Source organism: Adiantum capillus-veneris, chromosome 2 (assembly GCF_014529385.1).
Source record: "Adiantum capillus-veneris isolate H3 chromosome 2, ASM1452938v2, whole genome shotgun sequence".
Lineage (NCBI taxonomy): Eukaryota > Viridiplantae > Streptophyta > Polypodiopsida > Polypodiales > Pteridaceae > Adiantum > Adiantum capillus-veneris.
In genome coordinates, this window is record NC_140932.1 from 5,992,409 (window position 1) to 6,009,240 (window position 16,832).

The 16,832-nt window shown below is 42.9% G+C and overlaps 2 protein-coding genes across 2 annotated transcripts; both read left to right on the plus strand.

Annotated features, from left to right (window-relative positions):
- The first annotated feature begins 3,726 nt into the window (after positions 1-3,726).
- LOC147462315 (L-gulonolactone oxidase 5-like) lies at positions 3,727-6,410 on the plus strand. The gene is made up of 3 exons (XM_086483477.1): positions 3,727-4,986; positions 5,055-5,313; positions 5,419-6,410. The coding sequence occupies exons 1-3, from the start codon at positions 4,309-4,311 to the stop codon at positions 6,249-6,251; spliced, it is 1,770 nt and encodes a 589-aa protein (XP_086339603.1). The 5' UTR covers positions 3,727-4,308; the 3' UTR covers positions 6,252-6,410.
- Positions 6,411-6,625: 215 nt separating this feature from the next.
- LOC147462316 (uncharacterized) lies at positions 6,626-8,497 on the plus strand. Its single transcript, XM_086483486.1, has one exon. It carries the CDS (start codon positions 6,671-6,673, stop codon positions 7,271-7,273), a length of 603 nt encoding a protein of 200 aa, XP_086339612.1. The 5' UTR covers positions 6,626-6,670; the 3' UTR covers positions 7,274-8,497.
- The last annotated feature ends 8,335 nt before the right edge of the window (positions 8,498-16,832 follow it).

The window sequence follows — 16,832 nt, forward strand, 5'->3', positions numbered from 1 at the left end:
TAATCCAAAGTCTTGGTCCAGACCACAATATAGAAATATTGGGGTCATGTGTTAGGATGTGTGTATTTATGTTTAAAATAATACTATTATATCCACACTTGAACAATGTTCAAAAGACCAAGGACTCCAGATAACTATTAGACACCGTGCACCCGTAATTTCACACCTGCACGTACATTAACCGCTCGACGCAATACACCACCTGTGCACACCGTTTCCAACTTTGGTCCACAACGACGTAAGTTTGGGCAACCATCTCATAATTTTGCACCGCAACATGCTGCACCTCCCACACACAATCGCCCTCGCATAGTGTGTCACCGCTTCCACAAGATTGGCCATGTAATGGCCAATTGTCCTCTCAACCGCCAACGCTCCAACAATGTGGCGCAACTTCATAAGCTCGATGCAAATATGGAACTCTATGATGACTGGATGAGCAACTCCTCGCATGCCAATCTCAACTCTACCGACGCATCAGATACCCCAATTACCATGCACTCTTTATTACGCATGAATGCTGCTATACACAATACGACAATCTCTCTTTTACATGATGATGGTAGCACTCATGATTTCATTTGCAAACGTCTCGCACACAAATTAAATTTAACTAAAATAAAATCACTGTTTAAGATTGAAAGTGAATTCCAAGGCACACAATTTAATGGCATTTATATGATTAATGACCTTGAAATCACTCTAGCTGCTTACACACACAAGCGAAATTTTCTTGTTGCACCATTGCAATCCCCCAACATCATTTTAGGCATGCCTTTCCATCATGAGGATAACCCTCACATTGATTACAAGAGGCACACAATGTACTTCACTTTCAATGGTCAGCACATCACTCTCACAGGTGACAAAAATCTTGAGACTTACCCACTCCTTTCACACACTCAAGTTAAGCGTGCACTTAAGAAAGAGCACAAAGCATACATGGTGTATGTCACAAAAATTGAGGAAGACCAGCAACCCCCTCTTGCTCCTCAACAACAACAATTTTTGCATGCATATGATGATTGTTTTGCTCATATCTACCCACCTCACTTACCTCCCTCTCGTGGCGACATAGACCACAGAATAGAGATTCTCCCGGCAAGTCAACCACCGCACCGTGCACCATATCGTCATACTCCTATGCACCAACACGAGATTCAATGGCAAGCCACTGACCTCCTCGAAAAAGGACTTATTAGGCCTAGCTCCTCTCCTTTTGGCGCACCAGTCCTTTTAGTCCAAAAGAAAGATAAATATTTTCGGATGTGCATTGACTATAGGGCTCTAAACAAGGTCACTATAAAGAACCGCTATCCTATTCCCCGTGTAGATGACCTCCTAGACAAGTTAAAAGGTGGCTCAGTGTTTAGCAAGATAGACCTTAAATCAGGATATCATCAAATTCATATGCATCCCAATGATATTTTTAAAACTGCATTTCACACACAATTTGGGCACTATGAATTTGTTGTACCTCCTTTTGGTCTCACAAATGCACCAACAACATTCTCTCGCATGATGAACAAAATATTCTTGGAGCACCAACATTTTGTCATTGTCTTTTTTGATGATATTTTAATTTTCAGTAAATCACAAAAAGAGCATGAACAGCATTTACACACTGTCTTTGAGCTCCTGGATGACCATGACCTTTATGCTAATCCTGATAAGAGTCACTTCTTTCAGACAGAGATAGAGTATTTAGGTCACATCGTATCCCCCAAGACCGTACATGAAGTTAGATCATTTTTAGGTCTCTCTGGATTTTACCGTAAGTTTGTGAAGAAATATTCTCACATTGCACTCCCTCTCACCATTCTCACACGAAAGCGCACGACTTTTCAGTGGGGCGAAAGTCAACAAAAAGCATTTGACACAATCAAGTATTTACTGACACATGCACCTCTTTTACAATTGCCTGATTTCACACAACCTTTCTTTGTTGTCATTATTGATGCTAGTGAATCTGTCATAGGTGTTGTTTTAATGCAAAATGATCACCCCATTGCATATGAGAGTAGGAAACTTAAGCCTAGTGAAGCTAATTATAGTGTCTATGGTAAGGAGCTCTTAGCTGTTTTCCATGCCTTAGACATTTGGAAGCATTACCTTATGGGCTTAGAAATTCTCATTAAGACTGACCAGCAGGCCATCAAGCATCTCCTCTCTCAATCTAGTATTTCCAATAGGCATATCAAGTGGGCTAGCTTCATCCAGCCTGGAAAAGCCAATGTAGTAGCTGACGCTCTTAATCGTAGGCCCAAAGATAAGACCTCCTCTGTTGTTCGCTCGTATACATTCGTTAATATTCAAGAGGTGTATCTTAACCATATTTCAACTACTAAAATTCAATCTTTTGATGCTGTGATTGATGCTTATCAACCAGATATGGATTTTTCACATGCTTGGTCTTATTTGGTTGCCAATAATTATTTACCTGTCGGTGACTACTCTTTTGTCAATGGTTTTGTCTTTTATCGTAAGAAACTTTGTGTCAGTGCACACTATAGAGAATTGGCAATTCGCGCAATGCATGCACCAAAGTACATGGGGCACCGTGGAATTCAAAGTACACTCTCTGCTTGCACTGATTACTTCTTTTGGCCTAACATGAAGCACGACATCGCACAATTTGTCTCTCATTGCGTCGCTTGTCAACGTGTCAAGAGGCACCATAGTAAAACTCATGGACTCCTCATGCCCTTGCCTATTCCAACTCAATCTTGGGAAGAAATTTCCATGGATTTTATCCGGTTTTTCTCCCACCTCTTTGCACAAAGATATGCTTTGGACAATCAATGATGGTGTTGTTGTTGCTCAAGTTGTATGAGAAATTTTAGCTCATTTACACACACGAACAAGGAGATACAACCATTCCTTTACAGGGTGCTAGTACAATCCCGTGCTGCTTCCACTACATGGTTGAGGCTGTGAGTCTTCCAATTAGGGTTTTCCCTCCTCAAATAACTATTTGGGCTTCTCCAATGAAGCACTAAAGCTTCCATGAAATGGTCACAACGAAGAATCGAAACGTAAATTTAGGGTTTTTAACAGGTCGAACGAGCACTGCATTTGTGCAATTGGGAGCGAGGTTACACCTAATCTTCACACACGCAAGAGTTTTGAGTTAATCTTGGTTACTTTTCAAAGTGGAGCTTTCATGGCAGTTTTGTTCATTTTTAGTGTGTTTTTACCTTCAAATCATCTACACCTTGCTTGATTTTGCTACGAATCCTCACAGTCAGAGGCCCGACGTTTTCCTAGTCGTATTGCGTACTTCTCGACAGCGTTTCACACTGGCTACAGTTAGGAGTAAACGACAACTTTCCTGATGAGTGACGGAGGTAGAACCCCCGTACGTGCGAATCTGCCCTTACAGACACTGTGCCTTTTAGAGCTCAACAGAAAGAACATCAATGATCAATGCCCCTTTCTTCATAATCAACAGTACAGATTGGCCATCTACATCTGTCAGCATTGTGCTCTTAGATGTATGTCGAGTCCCGACTGTCTAGTGATCCACGTGGAAGAGGTAACTGTTCGGCTTGAGTATATGGGCATGGCTAATGTATATTTGGCATTGCTTTTGCGGACTGCGGGTCCTGCTTCATGATCAAGGAAGAGCAGCAGAATTAAAGGTGCAGGTGATCAGATCAGTAATCATAGAAAGTAAAGATGCAGGCTCTCGGCTTGCTTTTGCTGCTATCCCTGCTGCTATTGATGAAAGAGGGGGAGGGGCGGCCACCTGAAAACCCCGTGCAGCGTGCATCGCCTGCATCGTCTTCTTCTTGCAGTACAGTAAGCAATGCCTATGGCTCCTGGCCGGATGGTCTTTCCTGCACAGCAGCACAGGTCGTTTACCCCACCACAGATAAAGCGAACATATCCTTTCCCGAGCCCTGTTTGTAAGTGAACCTATCCTTTCCCGAGCCCTGTTTGTAAGTGGAAGAGGTAACTGTTCGGCTTGAGTATATGGGCATGGCTAATGTATATTTGGCATTGCTTTTGCGGACTGCGGTTAGAGTGGTTAGAGTGGTTAGAGTGTACAACAGTACAGATTGGACATCTACATCTGTCAGCATTGTGCTCTTAGATGTATGTCGAGTCCCGACTGTCTAGTGATCCACGTGGAAGAGGTAACTGTTCGGCGGTGTTCGAACTTCGCCGAATCGGCTTGAGTATATCATATATGGGACATGGCTAACGTATATTTGGCATTGCTTTTGCGGACTGCGGGTCCTGCTTCATGATCAAGGAAGAGCAGAAAGGTGCAGGTGATCAGATCACTAATCATAGAAAGTAAAGATGCAGGCTCTCGGCTTGCTTTTGCTGCTATCCCTGCTGCTATTGATGAAAGAGGGGGAGGGGCGGCCACCTGAAAATCCCGTGCAGTGTGCATCGCCTGCATCGTCTTCTTCTTGCACAGTAAGCAATGCCTATGGCTCCTGGCCGGATGGTCTTTCCTGCACAGCAGCACAGGTCGTTTACCCCACCACAGAAGCCCAAATTATGGCGGTAGTGGCCGCCGCAGTGGAGAAGAAGCAGAAGATGAAGGTGGTGTCTAGGTACGCACACAGCTTCCCCAAGCTCATGTGCCCTGGGAGCAGCGATGGCCTCCTCATCAGCACCCGCGACTACAACCAGGGACTGCTCATAGATAAAGACAGCATGACAGCAATCGCCGATAGCGGAGTCGAGCTTCGCCAGCTCCTGGACGCCCTCGCCGCCCAAGGCCTTGCCCTCACCCACTCTCCCTACTGGCATGGCGTCAGCCTGGGCGGCCTCCTCAGCACCGGCGCCCATGGTAGCTCCTTCTTCGGCAAAGGAGCTGCCGTGCACGAGTTCGTTATCGGAATGCGGCTCGTCACGCCTGCTTCGGCAGCTGATGGCTTCGTCAAAGTCATAGAGCTCAACGACACCCACACTCCGGAGCTGCTCAACGCTGCTAAAGTGTCCTTGGGAGTGCTAGGGGTCATCTCGAAGGTACACACACACACACACACTTGATATAGCCATGCTTTAACAAGTCCTTTCGCTGAATTTCACCGCAGGTAACGCTGCGCTTGGAGTCCTTGTTTAAGCGCTCAATTACGTACAGCCTCGTGGGCGACGAGGATCTAGAAGATCAAATTCTGCCCTTCGCTGCTGCGCATGAGTTCGGAGATGTGATCTGGAATCCATCTCTTGCCAAGGCTACCTACAGGCTGGACGATCGAGTATCGGTGGATACTCCTGGCGACGGCGTGTATGAATTTTTAGGGTTTCGACCAGCTTCAGCAAAGCTGCTGCTTGAACCTGATAGGATTCTAGGTGGGTGTTCTTCCACATGGCGTGCGGGAGAGAGAGAGCGGGAGAGAGAGAGAGAGAGAGAGAGAGAGAGAGAGAGAGAGAGAGAGAGAGATTCATATGGTGCAGAGGAATTGCAAGAAGCCAGCGACGATGCATCGGGAAAGTGCGTGACGGCACGCGTTGAGGTGGCTGGCTTGCAGTTGTTGGGCTACGGGCTTCGGAATAGCGGCAAGCCAGGCGCGCTCTTCACAGGGTTTCCCGTCATTGGTTACCATCATCAATTACAGGCGTCTGGATCTTGCCTCTACACACCTGAGGGAGACCGGCGCGTGTGCCCATGGGACCCGCGCATCCGGGGGCTCTTCATCTTCCAGTCAGCGTTTTCAATAGCAGCGAGCAAAGTGGCAGCGTTCGTAGGGGACTTGAAGGCGCTGAGGGATCGCGTGGTGGAGGGCTTTTGCGGGGCGGACTCGTACTTGGGGGTGTATATGCGCTTTGTGAAGGCGTCGACGGCTTACTTGGGGAAGCCAGACGATGCAGTAGACTTCGACGTGCAGTACTACAGAGCGAGAGAGAAGGGGCGGCCCAGGCTGTTGGAGGACGTGATGGAGGAGGTGGAGCAAATGGCTGTCTTCAAGTACGGCGGCGTGCCGCACTGGGGCAAGAACCGGCCGGTCGCTTTTCTGGGAGTGGCGCGCAAGTATCCGCAGCTGCAGCGCTTCCTTGCAGTGAAGCAGCAGCTGGATCCCGATTCTCTCTTCTCCAACGACTGGACGGAGTTCGCCCTTGGGCTCACGGCTAGTCCGCAGCCGGCGGCTCTGTACAATGCTTCTGGCTGCGCGCTGGAGGGGCTTTGCATTTGCTCCCAGGACGCCCACTGTGCTCCTCACCTGGGCTACCTCTGCCAGCCTGGCCGAGTGTACATCCAGGCACGCGTCTGTCGCAAGGTACTTCAGTAATTCATAATGTTAACAGAATATACTGCATGACCAAACGGTCTGCAGCCTGCCCAATGAGCCCTCCACGTAGTCTTAATCACAGCCTTTGGATTTTTCCCCGCCTAGCATAATCCCATTCTTACGATTCTCTCACAAACCAAGTAAATAAAACATGCTCTACGTGGGTGCAAGCCCAGATTGGGCTCTATTAATATGTAATCGCATGATCGTCAATTATGCAAAGCCTTCAATCGTCTGCAGTGTCATCTTCCGATCTCTCTCTCTCTCTCTCTCTCTCTCTCTCTCTCTCTCTCTGCGCTCGCAATGCTCTGTGAAGCCAGTATAGCACCCTCTCTTTAAATTTCAACATGGTACCAATTTCCAAAGCCTCCTTCTTGGTAGCCTGATGGACCCATCCCGCCCTTCCCTTTTGCAGCCTTATGACCGTTCCAGAACCAATAGAGGGGCTGCTTGCCTTCCCTTTTCTCAACTCTACTGAATCGCCTACTCCTAGCAAGTCTTATTTTGATTATTGGTGCTTCCCATTTGCTGCCCAAAGAATCGACGATGCCCACAACGTGCATAAAAGCTCGGAAAATGGTGTCGAAGTCATCGCAAGTCCGAGGAAAGATGCCGAAGGGGACGTCTGTATCCATGTCAACATTAATGGATATATTGATGAAGTAATTTCAATCTCTTCAGACAACTCTAATTCAATAATTACAACCACACTTTTTTTCGATGATGATGATATTGAAGTTCAATCGAAATTCACTCCCACTTCATCTTTGACATCCTTCAAGCCGAATGTAATTTTGCAAGATGAACCTAGAATGACATATCCTTGCCATCAAATTTCACCGATGATCACCCTTCTCTCCTTTTGTTGGGGGGGAGGGGGGAAGAATGCATGCTTGTCAAGCCCGAGAATGGGACTCGAAACCTCAAGTCAAAATGAAGTGCTAGGCTCGGATGAAACAACAAGCACGAATGATGAAGAAGTCATCATTACAAGGTTATCTTCAATCAAAGCATGCCATTGATCCCGGATAGCTTTTACATCGAAAATTGTATCCAACTCTTCCCTATGCACGGCGCAGTTGTATTCGCAACACAAAAAAGAACGCACAGATTTTCTTAGTCGCACCTAAGCACGTGTTTCCAATAACGCATGATTCCCTTTCTTGCCGCGCAATTTGGCTTGGGGAGGAGTGTTGACGCGCAAGCTCAAATTGGGTACTAATTATTTGTCCGCCACCTAGAACCCACGTTAGGAAAGAAATGGACTCATTTTCGTGCCTTTTAGCTCTAGTGTGAGAATGCCCCTTAGCCAATAGGAAGAAGGCTAACGTTACGTAGAAAAGCATTTTTTCTCATTTTTAAAACTGTCCATGAAAACCATTTTGGTGAAATTTTCATTGTCACCATCAAAGTAAAGGCGCTTGATAGTGACATCTTTCACAAGCGCCGGACGACTTTTATGACCCATTGTTGCTATCTTGCACACTGCATCAATCACCTTCTTATGAGTCACTCGCAATTCAAATTCGAACGGGTCTTACTTGATAGTGATTGATAGGTACAACTATTTAAGACTATGAAAGGGTCAGAACCAAGCGAATAGAGGCCCCTGAGGGGTCTCTAGGGCTTCTATTTGCTTGGTTCTGACCTCATAAGGCCCTATGCTTAAAAAGGTTGTATCTTGAGCTAGAGACGTCAGATTTCAGTGTTTTAAAGTGCTATTCTAAGGTTTTTGGATGTTCTAGATGCATCCGTGGTGTTCGTTTTGTATTTTGAAAAAAACTCTTATGTCTTTTCTCTCGTTGCACATCTCATCACTCATTAAGATTCACGGACATGGATTTTTGTGGACACTTAAGTTGGGCTCTCGAAAAGAATTTTGTACGATCATGCATTTAAGTGATCGAGCAAACTTTTACGTATGTACTATGAGAAATAGAACTCCAACAAACTATTGTTGTATTTTTTAGGAATACCTCTCTCTATGCTGAGTTGGCGTTTCTTACGGGGCCCAAAATTTAGTCCAAGTTTCTCCTAATGTCAACATTCACCCCTTCATTTCTATTAATATGTAATCACATGATCGTCAAATATGCAAGCCTTCAACCATCAGCAATGTCATCTTCTCTCTCTCTCTCTCTCTCTCTCTCTCTCTCTCTGAGCAATGCTCTATGTAGCCATTATGACACCCTCTCTCTAAATTTCAACAGACTATGCCATGTAGACCATCTATCCTATATTAAAAGTCTTGCGTTGTTTTGATCCTGAACATGCCCACAATGGCTTGACAGCTTTAGAGTTATTGTCCCTTGGTTCTAAAGGACAACAAAGAGCTCGAAGCCAACATTGGCTATTCTAACAAAGTGTCACCAGAGTTCATTTTTGACCTTATCCAAAAGAATGAATAGTAGGAAACATTTCCCAAGAGTCTCAAAGAGAATGGCACTGAGCTTCTTGATTAGTCAACCTCAGGAAGATGTAGCACATCATCATCTCTCTCTCTGTCTCTCTCTCCCTCATTTTTGACCTTATCCAAAAGAATGAATAGTAGGAAACATTTCCCAAGAGTCTCAAAGAGAATGGCACTGAGCTTCTTGATTAGTCAACCTCAGGAAGATGTAGCACATCATCATCTCTCTCTCTCTCTCTCTCTCTCTCTCTCTCTCTCTCTCTCTCTCTCTCTCTCTCTCTCTCTCTCCCCCTGAGCAAGAGGTATGAAAGACGAGACGAAGGGATTAAATCCACAAGGAAGGTGATCGAAGGACTCACAGAGATCATAATTGTTGTGGGGATAGACAATGGATGTGTTGGCCACATGACGATGACCATGAACTCACAGAGACTGGAGTAGGAGGGATCGAGAAGATAGAGACCCTAGCTCTTCAAAAGAGCATCACTCACATGAACTTTAGTTGATCATTGTTCACCGAGGTAGGGTTTCACATGTCATAGATCATGGCTGCTTTGTGCAGCTTGGGAGCTTTGTGATTGAAAGAAAGGGCTTTGTTGGGAAGAGACATCAAGAGGTATGGGTTAATGTTGTTTCCATGATTGGGAATACCATTAGACTTTCCATAAGGGATGTAGATCAAAAGACAAGGCAAGATCCTCCACCGATGAAAAAAGATCTTTGGATGAGGAATCTAATTCTGATATGAAGCAGTCTTCAACTGGTCCCAAAGGGCTTTCTAGGAAAATCATCGTAGAGAATAATGAGAATGGCTAATATGAATTAGCCAAAGGGCTTTTAAAATTTTCACTAGAGAAGGATGAGAATGGCTCTCCTAGGCAACTACTGATTAGAATGAATTCACCTAAGAGATGGGAAGCTAAGTAGCTAATAGCACTAGGAGTATCTTCATGTCTATGTCTTTGCTTGGATTGCATAACTAGAATATGAGGCAAGGCACAACTTTTGCTTCTTATAATTTTTAGGGAGACACAGTACTGACTCTCTAACATACTTATTTATGGCATGCACTATATGGTTTATAGTTTGTGTCATTCCCATTTTGATGACAAAAGGTTTAACTACTCACATATAAGCTAATTACCCACTTTACCAATGATGTTTACTATCTTTAATAATTATCGTTATAGTTGTTTATACTAATTAGCTAGTTTCCCCTTTTAATTTTCAGCTAAAATGAGGCAATTTTAGCTTCATTAAATAGCTAGATTAATTTTTTGTTAATGTGTTTTCTTGTAGCTTAATAAAAAAACATTCTCTCCCTTGCACATGGTTCCAGACATTTACTAAATGGCTAGATTAGTAGTCCAAATTATCTTTTGCATTTCTCTACACTACAATTTCTTATATGTAAATAAACCGCTTTTGATTTGCAACAAACCATCAATACTAAAACCATATCAGCAAAATTTGTTTGGTAAGGGTAACTAAGCAAAGACTAGTTAATGTCCTGGAAGGGAAGATATTTTTTTTCCCATCATCAACTCTTCTCGCATGTGACACTAGTCAATAAGATATATATAACCATCCATGACTGCTTCCAAGAGTATACATTTCATTCAAAAGCCTTATTGTATCAAACCAAAAATACCCCAAGCTAATAATTTGTACTCACTTTTTGTGTTAGAAAACCAAAATTACATCACATCTCTAGGGATTCACTATTTGTAAAGCCCCTATGTTACCTCCATTCAAGGCATGATTTTTCAACCGTGTGCTCTTTGGAATGTAGATAAGAAAAGGCAAATATTGACCAGCGGGTCAACATCACGACATAACTCAATTTTCGTACCAAAGCCTTATTTTTTGAGAGTTATGAAATGCTGCGGATTATGGTTATAAACATCATTTGTAATAATTAGGTAGTTTAGTTGCAGAAGCCAAGGTGCAATGGAACTTCCAGATTGTAAATACAAAGCCATTTGACCCTCAAACTTTAATTTTGGTAAACATAAGGTGACCTTAGTACATAAGGTACCTAGGTCATCTTTGTAAGGACAACTTTTATCATAACCATAAGTTTTAAGCTACCATCGACTATGTGTGAGACAAGAAGAGAGAGAGCGTGAGCTTCATCCTAGCGCTACTCCCTGCTCGTTCATCACATATTGTGGATCCAACTGCATCATCGTGCTAGCCTCGACGAGAGCTACACAACAACGCCAAGCATTCCTCGTGAAATGGAGCTAACTTGCTCGTGCATCTACGAGCTACTCGTGGCCGTAAGTATATCAAACGATGCCTATTTTCTGCCTGCAAGTAGTCATTAGAATCGTGGTGACATAAGCTATGCATAGGTACTCATAGATTTTAGTTTTGGGCACTGTTAGAATTCGGCTGTCTTTATACGTGTTTTTCACAGATGAATTTAGAGCTAGGGTTTTGAGTGTAGAGGCTTAGCGACAGGTGTATCCTAGTGAGGGGATGGTGTTCCTTGAGTTTCATACAAATCTGGCATGATTTGATAAGCTCCCTTCCGTTGTGTGTATGTGGGTAGGTGGTGTAGTTGAGAATAGTGAGATTCTAGATTGTGGTTTAGTTGGCCTTCCAGAGTGTTGTATGTGTAGGATGGTCTCGGTCTGACAAGCTAAAGAGATTTCCTATGTGTGCCTATCGTGTCATCTGTGTTCGCGATTGACATTTTGTTGATCTAGGTTGTATTGCATGCACTTTATGTGTGGTGTGATTTGCTCCCGCAACATTGGCATCGTGGCCGGGGATACAAGGACTTAGGTAGGTATTCCTACTGACACTCATGTGATGGTTGCTTGCTTTAGTTTCGACTAAAGAAAGCATTTTTCTTAAGTGGATGCGGAAGAGGTGATTCCAAGATCAAGTGGAGAGCCAGAAAGCGTGTCTTACCGAGGGTCTGTGACTAGGTAGATTTAGTTACAATTTGTAGATTAGAGTAGTTGTTGTGGTGATCGAGTGGTTTGTGAGGTGATAAAAGCGTTTTCTAGTCTGTGTGTGGCATTGAAATGTTTTTCTACTCATAGATGCAAAACCCCATATGATTTGTAGGAGTAGCTTTAGGTAAGTGATCTGATTCTGATCTAGAGCTATCCATCATTGATCTATTTGCTAAGTGCTTGTTTGCATTCATTTGCATTAAAATCACTGAAAAGTTTTCTTTTGAAGAAAAAATGCGATAAACAGCTTTTCTGTTGATAATTTTGTATGACTGATTGATGTTGAGCTTATAAGAGAGCATGTGCAAGGGTTCTGTGAAGAAAATCTGTAATTCTGTAAACTTAGAGTTTATACGCGTATAAAGTCTCAAGGGGCATCTAGAGACCAAATCTAAAAAGTCTGACTACACCAGTGTGTTCAAAAGGTATCATTTACCCTAAGTGTTGGAATTAGGGTTGCAGGAAAACACACACAGCTTGAAGAAGATGAAGGAAACTCAAGGCACACAATAGAGAGTGTGTTACTTAGTGTGCAATGGAAAGATAGATCGCCCTAGAGTGATGGGCGTATATACAATGCACAAGGAAAAAAACATTCTAAAGAGGGAAAAAATGTCCCAACGGTCCTAGTGTGTTCACACATCATTACCATATGTATATGGTAACAAGCACACAATAGAGAGTGTGTTACTTAGTGTGCAATGGAAAGATAGATAACCCTAGAGTGATGGCCGTATATACAATGCACGGGGGAAAAAACCTCCTAAAGAGAAAAAAAATGCCCCGGTGGTCCTAGTATGTTCACACACATAACTACCACATGTATATGGTAACAAATCCCCCTTGGAGTAATGCAGTATGAGAGCTGGCACATGAGTAAAGGGAAGTGCCATGCCTTGAGGACATGCTCAGTCCAGAAAGGGGAGTAAGCCCAAAGATTTGTGGAAAGCTTCGAACTTCTCACGAGACAATTCCATTTGTGAAAAGATCTACAAGGTTGTCCTATGTTGGCACATAAGCCAAGCTGATCTCTCCTGCTGAGAGCCTCTCCCTGACATAGTGGTAATGCAACTCAATGTGCTTTGTGCGAACATGAAAAACTGGGTTCCTCGCAACTGACAATGCACTCTGACTGTCAGTGTAGATAGTGTTGGCAGTGTCCTGTCCAATACCCAAATGAGCCATAAGGTGTCTGAGCCATACACACTCAACCGTAGCTATGAAGACTACCATGTACTCAGCCTCAAAACTAGACAGTGGCCACAGTAGGTTGCTTCTTGCTCAACCATGATATACATGAACTGCCAAGCATGAAACAAAAACCACTTGTGGACACTCGCGTGTCAAAACAACCAGACTAATCTGAGTCTAAAAAAGAATGTAAGTCTAGCGGCAATGATCTGCCCTTGGGATAAAACAAGCCAAGATATGAAGTACCACTAAGGTAGCCGAAAATCCTCTTGACATCTTGCCGATGCTTAGACCTTGGGCTATGCATAAATTTGCTAGCCTGTGAGACTGCAAACTAAATATCCGGCCTCGTGTTGCATATATAAATGAGGCATCCAACAACAGTTTGATAAAGAGTGACATCTACAAGATCACCAGCATCATGAAGACTCAATTTTAAACTTGTTTCCATGGGAGTGGCAATAGGTTTGCAATCCTCAAGTCCGAACTTACATAGCAATGTCTCTAATATGTAACTTTTCTGACACAAGGCAATACCACCATCACACTGCTTAAACTGTATGCCCAAGTAATGATGCAATAGTCCCAAATCTTTCATCTTGAAAGTAGCATTCAAATCAGCCTTAAATTCAGGAATATGTCTCTCATTTGGTCCAGTAATCAGCAAGTCATCTACATAAAGAACCACAACGAGAAGTATATCACGCTTTACTATGCTTTTTGTTGGACTATTACGAAAGCCTCGTTTGACCAAATGAGTGTCAGTTTTCTCATACCAAGCACGAGGAGATTGCTTCAACCCATACAAAGCCTTCTTACATTTGCATACTTTGTCCTCTTGTCCTTTCTTGACAAAACCGTGAGGCTGCGTTATATAAACTTCCTCAAATATGTCACCATTCAAGAAAGCAGTAACAATGTCTGATTGTTGTACATCCCAACCAAAATGGGCTGCCAATTCACATAGAAAACGTACAGTAGTCATACGACAAGTGGGAGCAAAAGTCTCTTCATAATCTATGCCTTTTTGCTATGCATAACCCTTTGCAAAAAACGAGCCTTATGGTGATCGATCTCACCATCCGGCTTGTGATTCAACTCGTAAACTTACTTCGTACCAATGGCCTTTTTGCTAGAAGGCAAATCACATAAAGTCCATGTGTCATTTTCTATAAGTGCATTATATTTTGATTGGATGGTAGCCATCCAATTTTCTAAATTTTGTGCTTGTTTAAAAGACATAGGTTCCTCAACATCATGTAAGCTAGACATAGCCAAAGCATAATAATTTGATGCATAAGATGCATGGCCAGAGCCTGAACGAGTACAACTAGACAAAGTGCATCCAATTTACTGTCACGCGATGTATACACCAGCCATTTTGGCATACCTCTAGCCTGCTCATCTTCAACCCTTTTCTTATCAAGTACATCATGTTCATCTGCATCAGTAATAGGCTGATTTATAACATTTTCAAAAACCCCCATAGGTTGTACATTTTACTCATTGGATTTTACATTCGAACTTCCACTACTAAAAAGAGGTAACAAAGTGTCATAAATGTTCTGTGAGCTTACATTACTGTCTCTAGTACATGACAACAAGGGTTGAACAAAATCTTCCACAAACACTACATTCCGTGAAACCAAAATACGCTTTGTTTGTGGATGATAAAACCTATAACCTTTGCTTTCAGCACTATAACCAACAAAAATACATTTGACATCCTTATCATCCAATTTTATGCGCTGTGTTTATGGCACCAAAGCATATGCCAAACATCCAAAAACACGCATGTGCTCAACAGAAGGCTTTCTACCATGCCATGCTTTATATGGAGTACTAGACTGTAAAGCTCTTGTAGGACACCTGTTAAGTACATAAGTGGCACACATGATGTCCTCAAGCCAAAAGAATTCGGCAAAGCTTGATTTTTGACCATACATCGTGCCATTTCCATAAGTGACCTGTTTTTCCTCTCAACAACAGCATTTTGCGGAGGCGTATAAGGCACTCTACATTGATGTTTTATCCCAGGACTAGCAAAAAATGCATTAAATTCATGAGACATATACTCCCTCCCTCGATCGGAACGGAGGGTGCCCATAGTACATTTTGATACATTTTTAGCCATAGCCAGAAATTCTTTGAAGCACATAAGTGACTTCGAACTGCTCTTTAAGCGGAAATACCCATGCATGCCTGGAGTAATAATCAATGAAAGTCACGAAGTAAAGGTAATTGCCCAGGGACAGAGTTTGCATGGGCCCACAAACATCACTATGCATAATCTGCAAGCTGTATGTGACCCTAACTGAATCATCCTTTGGAAACTTCAAACGCTGCATCTTACCCAAAATATAGCCTTCACAAACATGTCTGACAGGTGCTTCAAGAAGCGGCAAAACAGCAACCATATCAGATTTTTGCAAACATAGAAAATTGGCAAAATTCAGATGCCCAAAACGTGCATGCCACAGTTTTGCATCTGAAACAGTCCTTGAATCTGCAACTGCATTTGCAAAATTTTTTCCACGCTTGTCATACAAAGTGAGCTTATACACCCACACCACAAAATCCAGATGCAACAATCTCATCACCAAAACTGAGATCATGAATTGTACATCTGTCATCCACAAATTTGACTGCAAGTCCAAGTCTAGCAAGTGCAGATGTAGAGAAAAGATTCTTCTTGATCCTAGGTACATAAATTGCATCAACAAGTGTGAAAGAACTGCCATTTGCAACAGTAAGCACAATCTTTCCAACTCCCTGAATAGGATAAGAGGCATTGTTGGCACAAGTGACTGAATTCCCATGAGGGATAGACTCGCGAGAGGTGAACAATTTACAATGTAAGGTAATGTGCTTTGTAGCACCACTGTCGAAATACCACATATGTGAATCTGCAGCAACTAACATGCATGCATCATGGACAGCAGGATTGTAAGTGCACTCTGCACTAAAATCCCATTCTGCATCAACATCAACATTACAGTCTCCTTTCATAGAAGACTCAACAATGGCTGCATTTTGTAGTGGAACCAGCATTTGCAGTGGAACCACCCTCTTTCTTCCTAGCCTCTTTGGCCTTCAACTTAGGACATTGCTTGATACCCTTATCACCAAAATTTCCAAACGAATTGCTGCCAACAGAAGCATTAGGAATAGAAGTTTTCCACTTGCAACAGAACCATAAGAAGTGGATGCATTACTGTTACCACCCTTTCTTTGAGAAGCAATAAAAGCCTGTTCAACTACATGCTACCTAGTCCGGTTTTTTTTGGAAAGTGACTCTTACAACAGCAATGTGCATAATGCATCAAAATTCACAACTTCAAGATTTCCTTGGGTCATAAGTCTCCAGGTGCTAGCAAAAGTCTGGTAAGAATATGGTAAGGCATCAAGAATACTCTGCACAAGGGAACTGTCTGAAATGACTTCACCTGCAAAAATAAGTTGCTCATTGATATCCTTGACACTATCAAGGAAAGTGTGCATATCATCTTCCTCATGCATAATCTTTGATTCTAGCTCTTTACACAACAAAGCAATTTTAGCCTCATTGCGGCTTGCATAAAGACCTGTTAGAATATCCCAAGCCTGTTTTGCAGATTTCACTGAACGAATGTGAGGAGTAATGGTGCGCTTCATAGACAACACAATCAATGCACGAGCCTACACATCCTTTACGTCCCAACAAGCTTGTTCTATCATAGTAAAAAAAACTCTAATAGCAACAATTCTTGCAGCAAGGCCTGCAACATCCTCAACAATATTGCCTACATCCTCAAAATCGGGACGTATATCAATGCCCTTCACAATATTCCAGACGCCCTTTGACACAAGAACATGTTGCATCATGTAAGCCCATATAGGGTAATTGTCCCCATCCAACCTGTCCTCAGCAGCAAACATCTTGAACACATCTGTGTTTTTGTCAGCCATGGAAAATGTATGCAATTGATGTAAAAACTTCCCGAAATGAGGCAAAACTGAGTGAGACTAGCA

Coding starts and splice junctions, on each gene's coding strand:
- LOC147462315 (XM_086483477.1), top strand. CDS start 4,309: ATGCAGGCTCTCGGCTTGCTTTTGCTGCTATCCCTGCTGCTATTGATG. Junction 4,987..5,054: donor TGCTAGGGGTCATCTCGAAG/GTACACACACAC, acceptor ATTTCACCGCAG/GTAACGCTGCGCTTGGAGTC. Junction 5,314..5,418: donor TGAACCTGATAGGATTCTAG/GTGGGTGTTCTT, acceptor CATATGGTGCAG/AGGAATTGCAAGAAGCCAGC.
- LOC147462316 (XM_086483486.1), top strand. CDS start 6,671: ATGACCGTTCCAGAACCAATAGAGGGGCTGCTTGCCTTCCCTTTTCTC.